Source organism: Salvelinus fontinalis, chromosome 3 (genome assembly GCF_029448725.1).
Source record: "Salvelinus fontinalis isolate EN_2023a chromosome 3, ASM2944872v1, whole genome shotgun sequence".
NCBI lineage: Eukaryota > Metazoa > Chordata > Actinopteri > Salmoniformes > Salmonidae > Salvelinus > Salvelinus fontinalis.
Window position 1 is genome coordinate 61,581,754 of NC_074667.1, and position 12,956 is coordinate 61,594,709.

Below are 12,956 nucleotides of genomic sequence, written 5' to 3' on the forward strand. Positions count from 1 at the left end.
ACGGTACAGGCTGGTGCCTGGTGTCAACGGTACAGGCTGGTGCCTGGCGTCAACGGTACAGGCTGGTGCCTGGTGTCAACGGTACAGGCTGGTGCCTGGTGTCACCGGTACAGGCTGGTGGCGGTGGTGCACTGGTATGGGGAATGTTTTTAGGTCCCTTGACACCAATTGAGCAATGTTTCCATGAACCAAAGAATTCAGGCTGTTCTGGATGTACTAGTTGGGTGTACTTACCTTCTTATGGCTGCAGGGGCAGTATTGAGTAGCTTGAATGAAAGGTGCACAGAGGTGCCCAGAGTAAACTGCCTGCTCCTCAGTCATAGTTGCTAATATATGCATATTATTATTAGTATTGGATAGAAAACACTCTGAAGTTTCTAAAACTGTTTGATTGATGTCTGCGAGTATAAAATAACTCAGTTTCTGATTAGTATTTATGTTATTTGACATGGCTCTCTGCAATTCCTCCAGATATTTTGGAGGCATTTCTGAACATGGCGCCAATGTAAACTGAGGTTTTTGGATATAAATATGAACTTTATCAAACAAAACATACATGTATTGTGTAACATGAAGTCCTATGACTGTCATCTGATGAAGATCATCAAATTTTAGTGATTCATTTTTTCTCTATTTCTGCTTTTTGTGGCTCCTGTCTTTGGCTGGAAAAATGGCAGTGTTTTTCTGTAATTTTGCGATGACCTAACATAATCGTTTGTGGTGCTTTCGCTGAAAAGCCAATTTGAAATCGGACACTTTGGTGGGATAACAACAGGATTACCTTTAAAATGGTATAAGATACATGTATGTTTGAGGAATTTTAATTATGAGATTTCTGTTTTTTGAATTTGGAGCCCTGCACTTTCACTGGTGGTTGTCATATCATCCCGTTAACGGGATTGCAGCCATAAGAAGTTTCAATAAGAGGCTACTGCGTGTGTGTGTATATAAACTCAGCAAAAAAAGAAACGTCATCTCACTGTCAACTGCGTTTATTTTCAACAAACTTAACATGTGTAAATATTTGTATGAACATAACAAGATTCAACAACTGAGACATAAACTGAACAAGTTCCACAGACATGTGACTAACAGAAATGTAATAATGTTTCCCCTGAACAAAGGGGGGGGGGGGGGTTCAAAATCAAAAGTACCAGTCAGTATCTAGTGTGGCCACCAGCTGCATTAAGTACTGCAGTGCATCTCCTCCTCATGGACTGCACCAGATTTACCAGTTCTTGCTGTGAGATGTTACCCCACTCTTCCACCAAGGCACCTGCAAGTTCCCGGACATTTCTGGGGGGAATGGCCTTAGGCCTCACCCTCCGATCCAACAGTTCCCAGATTGAGATCCAGACTTGTGAGGCGTCTGTTTCTCAAACCAGACACTCTAATGTACTTGTCCTCTTGCTCAGTTGTGCACCGGGGCCTCCCACTCCTCTTTCTACTCTGGTTAGTGCAAGTTTGCGCTGTTCTGTGAAGGGAGTAGTACACAGCGTTGTACGAGATCTTCAGTTACGGTACTTCATACATTGGGCCTCTGTACGCCTATGTAGATATTCCCTTAAAAATCTGCCCTTTCCCGCTACAATAGTAATTTACAACATCAACAATGTCTACACTGTATTTCTGATCAATTTGATGTTATTTTATGGACAAAAAAAAAATTGCTTTTCTTTCAAAAACAAGGACATTTCTAAGTGACCACAAACATTTGAACGGTAGTGTATAATAATAAATAAATATATATAATATATATAAATGAAACTCAGAACATATTAATAACGTATAAAGAAAAATAAGTAATAAACTATTGACAATAACAGACTGAGACTTGTCGTTTAAGAGCACTTTATTGTTCATTGAGGCTACTTAAGTACAAAAACTTTTTCAGTTGGAGGAACAAGGCCACAAAATTAAGGTTTAATAAAGATTTAGAGTTTGGAGAGTACAATCCATAGTACTACAGTACTACTACATAGTACTACGTTTTACAATGTTGATGCAGCTTGAAGGTTGTGTCTCAATGGCACCCTATTCCATATATAGTAGTAGTACATAGTAATATAGTAATAGTATATATAGTGCACTACCTTTGACCAGGGCCTACAGTTGAAGTCAGAAGTTTACATACCCTTAGGTTGGAGTCATTAAAACTAATTTTTTAACCACTCCACAAATTTCTTATTAACCATCTATAGTCGGGTAGGACATCTACTTTGTGAATGACACAAGTAATTTTTCCAACTATTGTTTACAGACAGATTATTTCCCTTATAATTCACTGCATTCAATTCCAGTGGGTCAGAGGTTTACATACACTAAGTTGACTGCCTTTAAACAGCTTGGAAAATTCCAGAAAATTATGTCATGGCTTTAGAAGCTTCTGATGGGCTAATTGACATCATTTGAGTCATTTGGAGGTGTACCTGTGGATGTATTTCAAGGCCTACCTTCAAACTCAATGCCTCTTTGCTTGACATCATGGGAAAATCAAAAGAAATCAGCCAAGACCTCAGAAAAAAATTGTAGACCTCCACAAGTCTGGTATAAACACCATGGGACCACGCAGCCGTCATACTGCTCAGGAAGGAGACGCGTTCTGTCTCCTAGAGATGAACGTACTTTGGTGCGAAAAGTGCAAATCAATCCCAGAACAACAGCAAAGGACATTGTGAAGTTGCTGGAGGAAACAGGTACAAAGTATCTATATCCACAGTAAAACGAGTCCTATATTGACATAACCTGAAAGGCCTCTCAGCAAGGAAGAAGCCACTGCTCCAAAACCGTCATAAAAAAGCCAGACTACGGTTTGCAACTGCACATGGGGACAAAGATCATACTTTTTAGAGAAATGTCCTCTGGTCTGATGAAACAAAAATAGAACTGTTTGGCCATAATGTCCATCATTATGTTTGGAGGAAAAAGAGGGAGGCTTGCAAGCCGAAGAACACCATCCCAACAGTGAACCACGGGGGTGGCAGCATCATGTTGTGGGGGTGCTTTGCTGCTGGAGGGACTGGTGCACTTCACAAAATAGATAGCATCATGAGGGAGGAAAATGATGTGGATATATTGAAGCAACATCTCAAGACGTAAGACTTAACTGACCTAAGACAGGGAACTTTTACTAGGATTAAATGTCAGGAATGTAGGAAAAACTGAGTTTAAATGTCTTTGGCTAAGGTGTATGTAAACTTCCGACTTCAACTGTATATTCCCTGTATAGTGCACTACTACCTATGAGAAAGGGGTGCCACTTAGGACACACATGTTGATTTGGAAGCACACAGTGTTCCCGGGACCATTCAATAACACAATACAGTAGTGTTTGGATCTCACAAACAAGATGGACGACAAAGATCTTTTGTTCCGTTGTCACAAAATAAAAAAGCATTGTCCCGAACGACCCCCCCCCCCCCTCCTCTATTCCCTATTTAGTGCACTACTTTTGACCTCTGGTAGTGTACTATAAAAAGGCAATAGGCTGTCATTTGGGATATGCGTTTGTAGAGTGTCTGCTGAGTAGCCTTGATTCAGCATTATAACTGTTATAATACACGAGTGGCTATCATCAACACAGTGTTTATATTATTACTGTGTTCCTGCACTTTAACCTTTTAAAAGAACAAATCTAGAAAGAAAAAAAAGATCAACTTTTTTTTTTTTACACAAACAAAAAAAAAAGGGAAAATTAAATAGCTACATGTCATTAAACAAATTGATCCTCAAAAAATACCTACAATTTTCTCTGTACAATCGTTACGCACAGCGTAATGATGGTCTCATAATTACCTATATATAAAAAGTAGTTTTTATTAAGTGATTTTCCTACAGCGTGTAGGGAATTGTGTTGCCAAAGCAGAACGAGTGAGAGACTCCAAATTAGGGTTTCAAAAATCTGGTAGCTTTCCAAAAAAATTCCCCGGTCACCGGAAATGTGCGACCCTACGTCTACCTCGTGCTACGGTAGTAAGATGTTTTTATAATAAATGACCTCGGGACACTATGCCCCTTCCCTTTCTGTTCATTATAAATGACAATTCATTTAAATGACATTATCAACATTTTTAGTTCTCTCATAACATTTACAGAAAGTACAAAGCGAAAAAACAACCAGTCATCTTTGAAGAACTATACATTCGTTTTTTTTGTATGTTTTTCTTTAAATCTGAACTCGGATTAAAGTCAATAATAATAACATCAACTGACTAGCAGCTGGCTCTGAGAGAATATGGTTTAGGTTCAGATGGATCCTGGCTCTGAGAGAATATGGTTTAGGTTCAGCTGGATCCTGGCTCTGAGAGAATATAGTTTAGGTTCAGATGGATCCTGGCTCTGAGAGAATATAGTTTAGGTTCAGATGGATCCTGGCTCTGAGAGAATATGGTTTAGGTTCAGCTGGATCCTGGCTCTGAGAGAATATGGTTTAGGTTCAGCTGGATCCTGGCTCTGAGAGAATATGGTTTAGGTTCAGCTGGATCCTGGCTCTGAGAGAATATAGTTTAGGTTCAGATGGATCCTGGCTCTGAGAGAATATGGTTTAGGTTCAGATGGATCCTGGCTCTGAGAGAATATGGTTTAGGTTCAGCTGGATCCTGGCTCTGAGAGAATATGGTTTAGGTTCAGCTGGATCCTGGCTCTGAGAGAATATGGTTTAGGTTCAGCTGGATCCTGGCTCTGAGAGAATATGGTTTAGGTTCAGCTGGATCCTGGTTCTGAGAGAATATGGTTTAGGTTCAGCTGGATCCTGGCTCTGAGAGAATATGGTTTAGGCTCCGTCCCTAATCCCCTATGCACTAGCTGTGACCAGACGAAGTGTCAAGCTTTACATTGGGAATAGGGCTTCATTTAGGACGTGTAGCCTTGGATGTAGCTACATGAACAATGGTTGTGATTTAGGATGAAGGAATGTAGAGGGCATATAGGAGCTGTATAAAAGGGTGTTAAAGCATTAAGATGGGCCGCGCTTCATCAACCCTAGAGCTTAAACCACCTTCTGTCACCTTCACCACTAGGTTTGCATTTTACGGTTACATTCCCCCCCAAAATGCTCAGATTTTCTACAAATTCTGGTTGCTTGGAGGATTCATGGATTTTCCAACCAGGATTTCCCAGGAAAATCAAGGAATTTTCTGGAAAGTTTCCCGGAATGTTGCAAGACTAAATCCCCACCTGTCTGTTACTAAGTTAGTAGCTGTACTGATAGTGAGAACACCTGTACTAGGTTCCCTATAGGAAGGAATGTCTGCTGCCTTGGTACAGGTCGGTAAAGAAGGAGTTATTTAAAACCAGTCAGTTTCACAAGCTGCAGCTGCCCATCTACCCACTGAGCAAAAATCTACCCACTGAGCAAAAATCTACCCACTGAGCAAAAATCTACCCACTGAGCAAAAAACCACCCACTGAGCAAAAATCTACCCACTGAGCAAAGATCTACCCACTGAGCAAAAATCTACCCACTGAGCAAAAATCTACCCACTGAGCAAAGATCTACCCACTGAGCAAAAATCTACCCACTGAGCAAAAATCTACCCACTGAGCAAAAATCTACCCACTGAGCAAAAATCCACCCACTGAGCAAAAATCTACCCACTGAGCAAAAATCTACCCACTGAGCAAAAATCCACCCACTGAGCAAAAATCTACCCACTGAGCAAAGATCTACCCACTGAGCAAAGATCTACCCACTGAGCAAAGATCTACCCACTGAGCAAAGATCTACCCACTGAGCAGAAATTTGTTGAAAGACTTGTATTTTCACCGTCTTGTGCTCATAAGATCCGCTACACATCACAGGAAGTAGAAACAACATGAAAAAACACAAAATAAAAAAAACGAGTGGCCAGCAAAAGGTTATCATAAGGTCGACTCTGGGTCGATCTCGACGGCCGCTTTTGTTCCGTTATTACATTTTCAGTCACATGCCAAACAAAAACCGCTGTTAGCATCCCAGAGGTTATTAATAACGCCATAGAACAATGGCATTAACGTTACGGAAACATATTATCGTTATAGATTATAATCCAAACGGATCATATAGAATAGTAAAGAAGGCCTGTCTGGCTGGCTGCTACCAGAGAGAATATAACTGTAGAATACTAAATAATAACATGGAGTCTGACTGGACCAGCAGTATCTACAACTGTTGTTATTATTACTGAAAATAATGATTCAACAAAACTATCTATCTTGTTTTATAGATTGAAATGTCTAATAAACATGAATAGATACCAGCTATTTAAAAACATATCTGCATTTTATTCTGTAAGCACTACTTTTGCTTGACCAATCAAACCAGAGAGCTGTAATCTACCTACCGCACCACAGTGCCACAGAGAGACATATTCTACCTACCACACCACAGTGCCACAGAGAGACATATTCTACCTACCGCACCACAGTGCCACAGAGAGACATATTCTACCTACCGCACCACAGTGCCACAGAGAGACATATTCTACCTACCACACCACAGTGCCACAGAGAGACATATTCTACCTACCGCACCACAGTGCCACAGAGAGACATATTCTACCTACCACACCACAGTGCCACAGAGAGACATATTCTACCTACCGCACCACAGTGCCACAGAGAGACATATTCTACCTACCGCACCACAGTGCCACAGAGAGACATATTCTACCTACCGCACCACAGTGCCACAGAGAGACATATTCTACCTACCACACCACAGAGAGACATATTCTACCTACCACACCACAGTGCCACAGAGAGACATATTCTACCTACCACACCACAGTGCCACAGAGAGACATATTCTACCTACCACACCACAGTGCCACAGAGAGACATATTCTACCTACCACACCACAGTGCCACAGAGAGACATATTCTACCTACCGCACCACAGTGCCACAGAGAGACATATTCTACCTACCACACCACAGAGGAGACATATTCTACCTACCACACCACAGAGGAGACATATTCTACCTACCACACCACAGAGGAGACATATTCTACCTACCACACCACAGAGAGACATATTCTACCTACCACACCACAGTGCCACAGAGAGACATATTCTACCTACCACACCACAGAGGAGACATATTCTACCTACCACACCACAGTGCCACAGAGGAGACATATTCTACCTACCACACCACAGTGCCACAGAGAGACATATTCTACCTACCGCACCACAGTGCCACAGAGAGACATATTCTACCTACCACACCACAGTGCCACAGAGAGACATATTCTACCTACCACACCACAGTGCCACAGAGAGACATATTCTACCTACCACACTACAGTGCCACAGAGAGCTATAATCTACCTACCACACCACAGTGCCACAGAGAGCTATAATCTACCTACCGCACCACAGTGCCACAGAGAGACATAATCTACCTACCGCACCACAGTGCCACAGAGAGACATATTCTACCTACCACACCACAGTGCCACAGAGAGACATATTCTACCTACCACACCACAGTGCCACAGAGGAGACATATTCTACCTACCACACCATAGAGAGACATATTCTACCTACCACACCACAGTGCCACAGAGAGACATATTCTACCTACCACACCACAGTGCCACAGAAAGACATATTCTACCTACCACACCATAGAGAGACATATTCTACATACCACACCACAGTGCCACAGAGAGAGACAAAGATACGAGAGGAGGGGAAAGTAGGGGAGGGGAAACGATGGTAGAGGCAACGAGGGCAGAGGAAAGTAGGTGAGGGGAAAGTGGGGAAGAGGGAGGGGAAACGAGGGGAGAGGAAACTAAGGAAACGAGGGGAGAGTAAAGTAGAGGAGGGGACAGTAGGGGAGAAGAAAGGGGGGGTGGAGAGGTGAGGGAGCAAACTAAACTTTACAGAGCAGAGATAGAAAAGACGGGGGAAATAAAATGTATTTTTCTTTCTTTTAAAAAGAGGTGCCAGATTTGCATCCTAGTTCTCTTTGGTAACGCAGGCATGTGGTTGGTTGGGATGTGTCTCCACGGTGAATCCATACATCTCATTGGACACATAAACAAACCGTTTCTCACTGAGCTTTTCAAACACTCACGTATCCAATAACACAAACAGAAAGAGGTACGCAAATCTACTTCAACAGAAAACGTCAATTCAAAACTAAATAAATGACAAAATTCAAAACGTAGACAACAAAAAAATGCTTCCCTTCCTCCATGGTTATATATATATGACTAAATGCCTTCCTCCATGGTTATATATATATGACTAAATGCCTTCCTCCATGGTTATATATATATGACTAAATGCCTTCCTCCATGGTTATATATATATATATGACTAAATGCCTTCCTCCATGGTTATATATATATATATGACTAAATGCCTTCCTCCATGGTTATATATATATGACTAAATGCCTTCCTCCATGGTCATATATATATGACTAAATGCCTTCCTCCATGGTTATATATATATGACTAAATGCCTTCCTCCATGGTTATATATATATGACTAAATGCCTTCCTCCATGGTTATATATATATGACTAAATGCCTTCCTCCATGGTCATATATATATGACTAAATGCCTTCCTCCATGGTTATATATATATGACTAAATGCCTTCCTCCATGGTTATATATATATGACCAAATGCCTTCCTCCATGGTTATATATATATGACTAAATGCCTTCCTCCATGGTCATATATATATGACTAAATGCCTTCCTCCATGGTTATATATATATATGACCAAATGCCGTAATCCGTGGTTATATACATGGCTCTATCCCTAGCTACCAGCACAGCTCTCAGCGGGGTTAAATCATGCAGGGTCATCTTACATCAGGGGAACAAGGCCAACCCTCTTCCTGGAAGGATAGACATTGGACACGCAGGGTTTTCCTCCAGCCCTGCTCTGAAACACACCTGGGTCGTATTTGTTAGTGCTATAACTAGAACTAAATATTTTGCACAAAAAAAAAAACGAAAACAAGTTTGGTGCCTCATGAATATGACTGATTCTTCTAGATCAGCTGTTAGTTACAACAGGGTTGGAGCAAAATGAACACAGCCTGGTTCAACCAGCCCTGTGGTGTTACAGTGAGTAATGGACGGGCAGGGGGGGGCGGTGTTACAGTGAGTAATGGACGGGCAGGGGGGGGGCGGTGTTACAGTGAGTAATGGACGGGCAGGGGGGGGGGGGGCGGGTTTAAGCTCTGACTCGTTGAATCTAAGCCCCTCCCTTCAGGACACAATGGATGGAGAGTGGCTGTGGTTGACCATGTGACTGTTGGGAGACGAGTCAGGGGAGGAGGAGGAGGAGGAGCTTCCTTTGGCTTTGATCTGCAGCCAGGTCTCTCCTAAGGCCTTGGTGAAGTGGTCGTCCACAGAGCCCGTGATGGACACAGAGTTAGTGACGGGATCCGGCTGTTTGTAGTTCCTCCCCAGGCTGCGGCGGAAATGCTCCTCGATCACCGGGTCAACACACACCGTATTGGCTGGAGAGAGAAGAGAGGACAGGGCTATAACTCTAACCCAAGACAGGATGGGCTCTAACACCAGACAGGATGGGCTCTAACATCCAGACAGGATGGGCTCTAACCCCAGACAGGATGGGCTCTAACCCCAGACAGGAGGGGCTCTAACACCCAGACAGGAGGGGCTCTAACCCCAGACAGGATGGGCTCTAACCCCAGACAGGATGGGCTCTAACCCCAGACAGGATGTCCTCTAACATCCAGACAGGATGTCCTCTAACATCCAGACAGGAGGGGCTCTAACCCCAGACAGGAGGGGCTCTAACCCCAGACAGGAGGGGCTCTAACATCCAGACAGGATGGGCTCTAACATCCAGACAGGATGGGCTCTAACATCCAGCCAGGAGGGGCTCTAACATCCAGCCAGGAGGGGCTCTAACCCCAGACAGGATGGGCTCTAACATCCAGACAGAATGGGCTCTAACCCCAGACAGGATGGGCTCTAACCCCAGACAGGAGGGGCTCTAACACCCAGACAGGAGGGGCTCTAACCCCAGACAGGATGGGCTCTAACCCCAGACAGGATGGGCTCTAACCCCAGACAGGATGTCCTCTAACATCCAGACAGGATGTCCTCTAACATCCAGACAGGAGGGGCTCTAACCCCAGACAGGAGGGGCTCTAACCCCAGACAGGAGGGGCTCTAACATCCAGACAGGATGGGCTCTAACATCCAGACAGGATGGGCTCTAACCCCAGACAGGAGGGGCTCTAACATCCAGACAGGAGGGGCTCTAACCCCAGACAGGAGGGGCTCTAACCCCAGACAGGAGGGGCTCTAACCCCAGACAGGAGGGGCTCTAACATCCAGACAGGAGGGGCTCTAACATCCAGACAGGAGGGGCTCTAACCCCAGACAGGAGGGGCTCTAGAATCCAGACAGGATGGGCTCTAACATCCAGACAGGAGGGGCTCTAACATCCAGACAGGAGGGGCTCTAACCCCAGACAGGAGGGGCTCTAACATCCAGACGGGACGGGCTCTAACATCCAGACAGGAGCGGCTCTAACATCCAGACGGGACGGGCTCTAACCCCAGACAGGAGGGGCTCTAACCCCAGACAGGAGGGGCTCTAACCCCAGACAGGATGGGCTCTAACATCCAGACAGGAGGGGCTCTAACCCCAGACAGGAGGGGCTCTAACCCCAGACAGGAGGGGCTCTAACATCCAGACAGGATGGGCTCTAACATCCAGACAGGAGGGGCTCTAACATCAGACAGGAGGGGCTCTAACCCCAGACAGGAGGGGCTCTAACCCCAGACAGGATGGGCTCTAACACCCAGACAGGAGGGGCTCTAACATCCAGACAGGAGGGGCTCTAACCCCAGACAGGAGGGGCTCTAACCCCAGACAGGATGGGCTCTAACATCCAGACAGGAGGGGCTCTAAACCCAGACAGGAGGGGCTCTAACCCCAGACAGGAGGGGCTCTAACATCCAGACAGGAGGGGCTCTAACATCCAGACAGGAGGGGCTCTAACATCCAGACAGGAGGGACTCTAACCCCAGACAGGAGAGGCTCTAAACCCAGACAGGAGGGGCTCTAACCCCAGACAGGACGGGCTCTAACCCCAGACAGGAGGGGCTCTAACATCCAGACAGGATGGGCTCTAACATCCAGACAGGAGGGGCTCTAACATCCAGACAGGAGGGGCTCTAACATCCAGACAGGATGGGCTCTAACATCCAGACAGGAGGGGCTCTAACATCCAGACAGGATGGGCTCTAACATCCAGACAGCAGGGGCTCTAACCCTTGACAGGAGGGGCTCTAACATCCAGACAGGAGGGGCTCTAACATCCAGACAGGAGGGGCTCTAACCCCAGACAGGAGGGGCTCTAACACCCAGACAGGAGGGGCTCTAACATCCAGACAGGATGGGCTCTAACCCCAGACAGGAGGGGCTCTAACCCCAGACAGGAGGGGCTCTAACATCCAGACAGGATGGGCTCTAACCCCAGACAGGAGGGGCTCTAACCCCAGACAGGATGGGCTCTATCCCCAGACAGGATGGGCTCTAACATCCAGACAGGATGGGCTCTAACACCAGACAGGAGGGGCTCTAACCCCAGACAGGAGGGGCTCTAACATCCAGACAGGAGGGGCTCTAACATCCAGACAGGAGGGGCTCTAACCCCAGACAGGAGGGGCTCTAACCCCAGACAGGAGGGGCTCTAACACCCAGACAGGAGGGGCTCTAACACCCAGACAGGAGGGGCTCTAACCTCAGACAGGCAGGGCTCTAACATCCAGACAGGATGGGCTCTAACATCCAGACAGGAGGGGCTCTAACATCCAGACAGGATGGGCTCTAACATCCAGACAGGAGGGGCTCAAACCCCAGACAGGATGGGCTCTAACATCCAGACAGGAGGGGCTCTAACATCCAGACAGGATGGGCTCTAACATCCAGACATGAGGGGCTCTAACATCCAGACAGGATGGGCTCTAACATCCAGACAGGATGGGCTCTAACACCCAGACAGGAGGGGCTCTAACCCCAGACAGGATGGGCTCTAACCCCAGACAGGATGGGCTCTAACCCCAGACAGGATGTCCTCTAACATCCAGACAGGATGTCCTCTAACATCCAGACAGGAGGGGCTCTAACCCCAGACAGGAGGGGCTCTAACCCCAGACAGGAGGGGCTCTAACCCCAGACAGGAGGGGCTCTAACATCCAGACAGGATAGGCTCTAACATCCAGACAGGATGGGCTCTAACCCCAGACAGGAGGGGCTCTAACATCCAGACAGGAGGGGCTCTAACCCCAGACAGGAGGGGCTCTAACCCCAGACAGGAGGGGCTCTAGAATCCAGACAGGATGGGCTCTAACATCCAGACGGGAGGGGCTCTAACATCCAGACGGGACGGGCTCTAACATCCAGACGGGAGGGGCTCTAACATCCAGACGGGACGGGCTCTAACATCCAGACGGGACGGGCTCTAACATCCAGACGGGAGGGGCTCTAACATCCAGACGGGACGGGCTCTAACCCCAGACAGGATGGGCTCTAACCCCAGACAGGAGGGGCTCTAACCCCAGACAGGAGGGGCTCTAACATCCAGACAGGATGGGCTCTAACATCCAGACAGGAGGGGCTCTAACCCCAGACAGGAGGGGCTCTAACCCCAGACAGGAGGGGCTCTAAACCCAGACAGGAGGGGCTCTAACCCCAGACAGGAGGGGCTCTAACATCCAGACAGGAGGGGCTCTAACATCCAGACAGGATGGGCTCTAACATCCAGACAGGAGGGGCTCTAACATCCAGACAGGATGGGCTCTAACATCCAGACAGGAGGGGCTCTAACATCCAGACAGGATGGGCTCTAACATCCAGACAGGATGGGCTCTAACCCCAGACAGGAGGGGCTCTAACATCCAGACAGGAGGGGCTCTAACCCCAGACAGGAGGGGCTCTAACATCCAGACAGGAGGGGCTCTAACAT

The 12,956-nt window shown here is 46.4% G+C and overlaps 1 protein-coding gene across 5 annotated transcripts in view; it reads right to left on the reverse strand.

Moving 5' to 3' along the window:
• Nucleotides 1–1,834: 1,834 nt before the first annotated feature.
• LOC129851280 (transcription cofactor vestigial-like protein 4) overlaps nucleotides 1,835–12,956 on the reverse strand; it is a 116,080-nt gene continuing 104,958 nt past the window's right edge. For 2 of the 5 annotated variants that reach the window (XM_055917707.1, XM_055917706.1), the window contains one exon: nucleotides 1,835–9,468. In XM_055917707.1, coding sequence (XP_055773682.1) covers nucleotides 9,215–9,468 — 254 coding nt within the window. In that variant the 3' untranslated portion in view covers nucleotides 1,835–9,214. The remainder of the gene's footprint in view (nucleotides 9,469–12,956) is intronic. The other 3 variants (XR_008758952.1, XR_008758953.1, XR_008758951.1) reach the window with 3 other exon arrangements.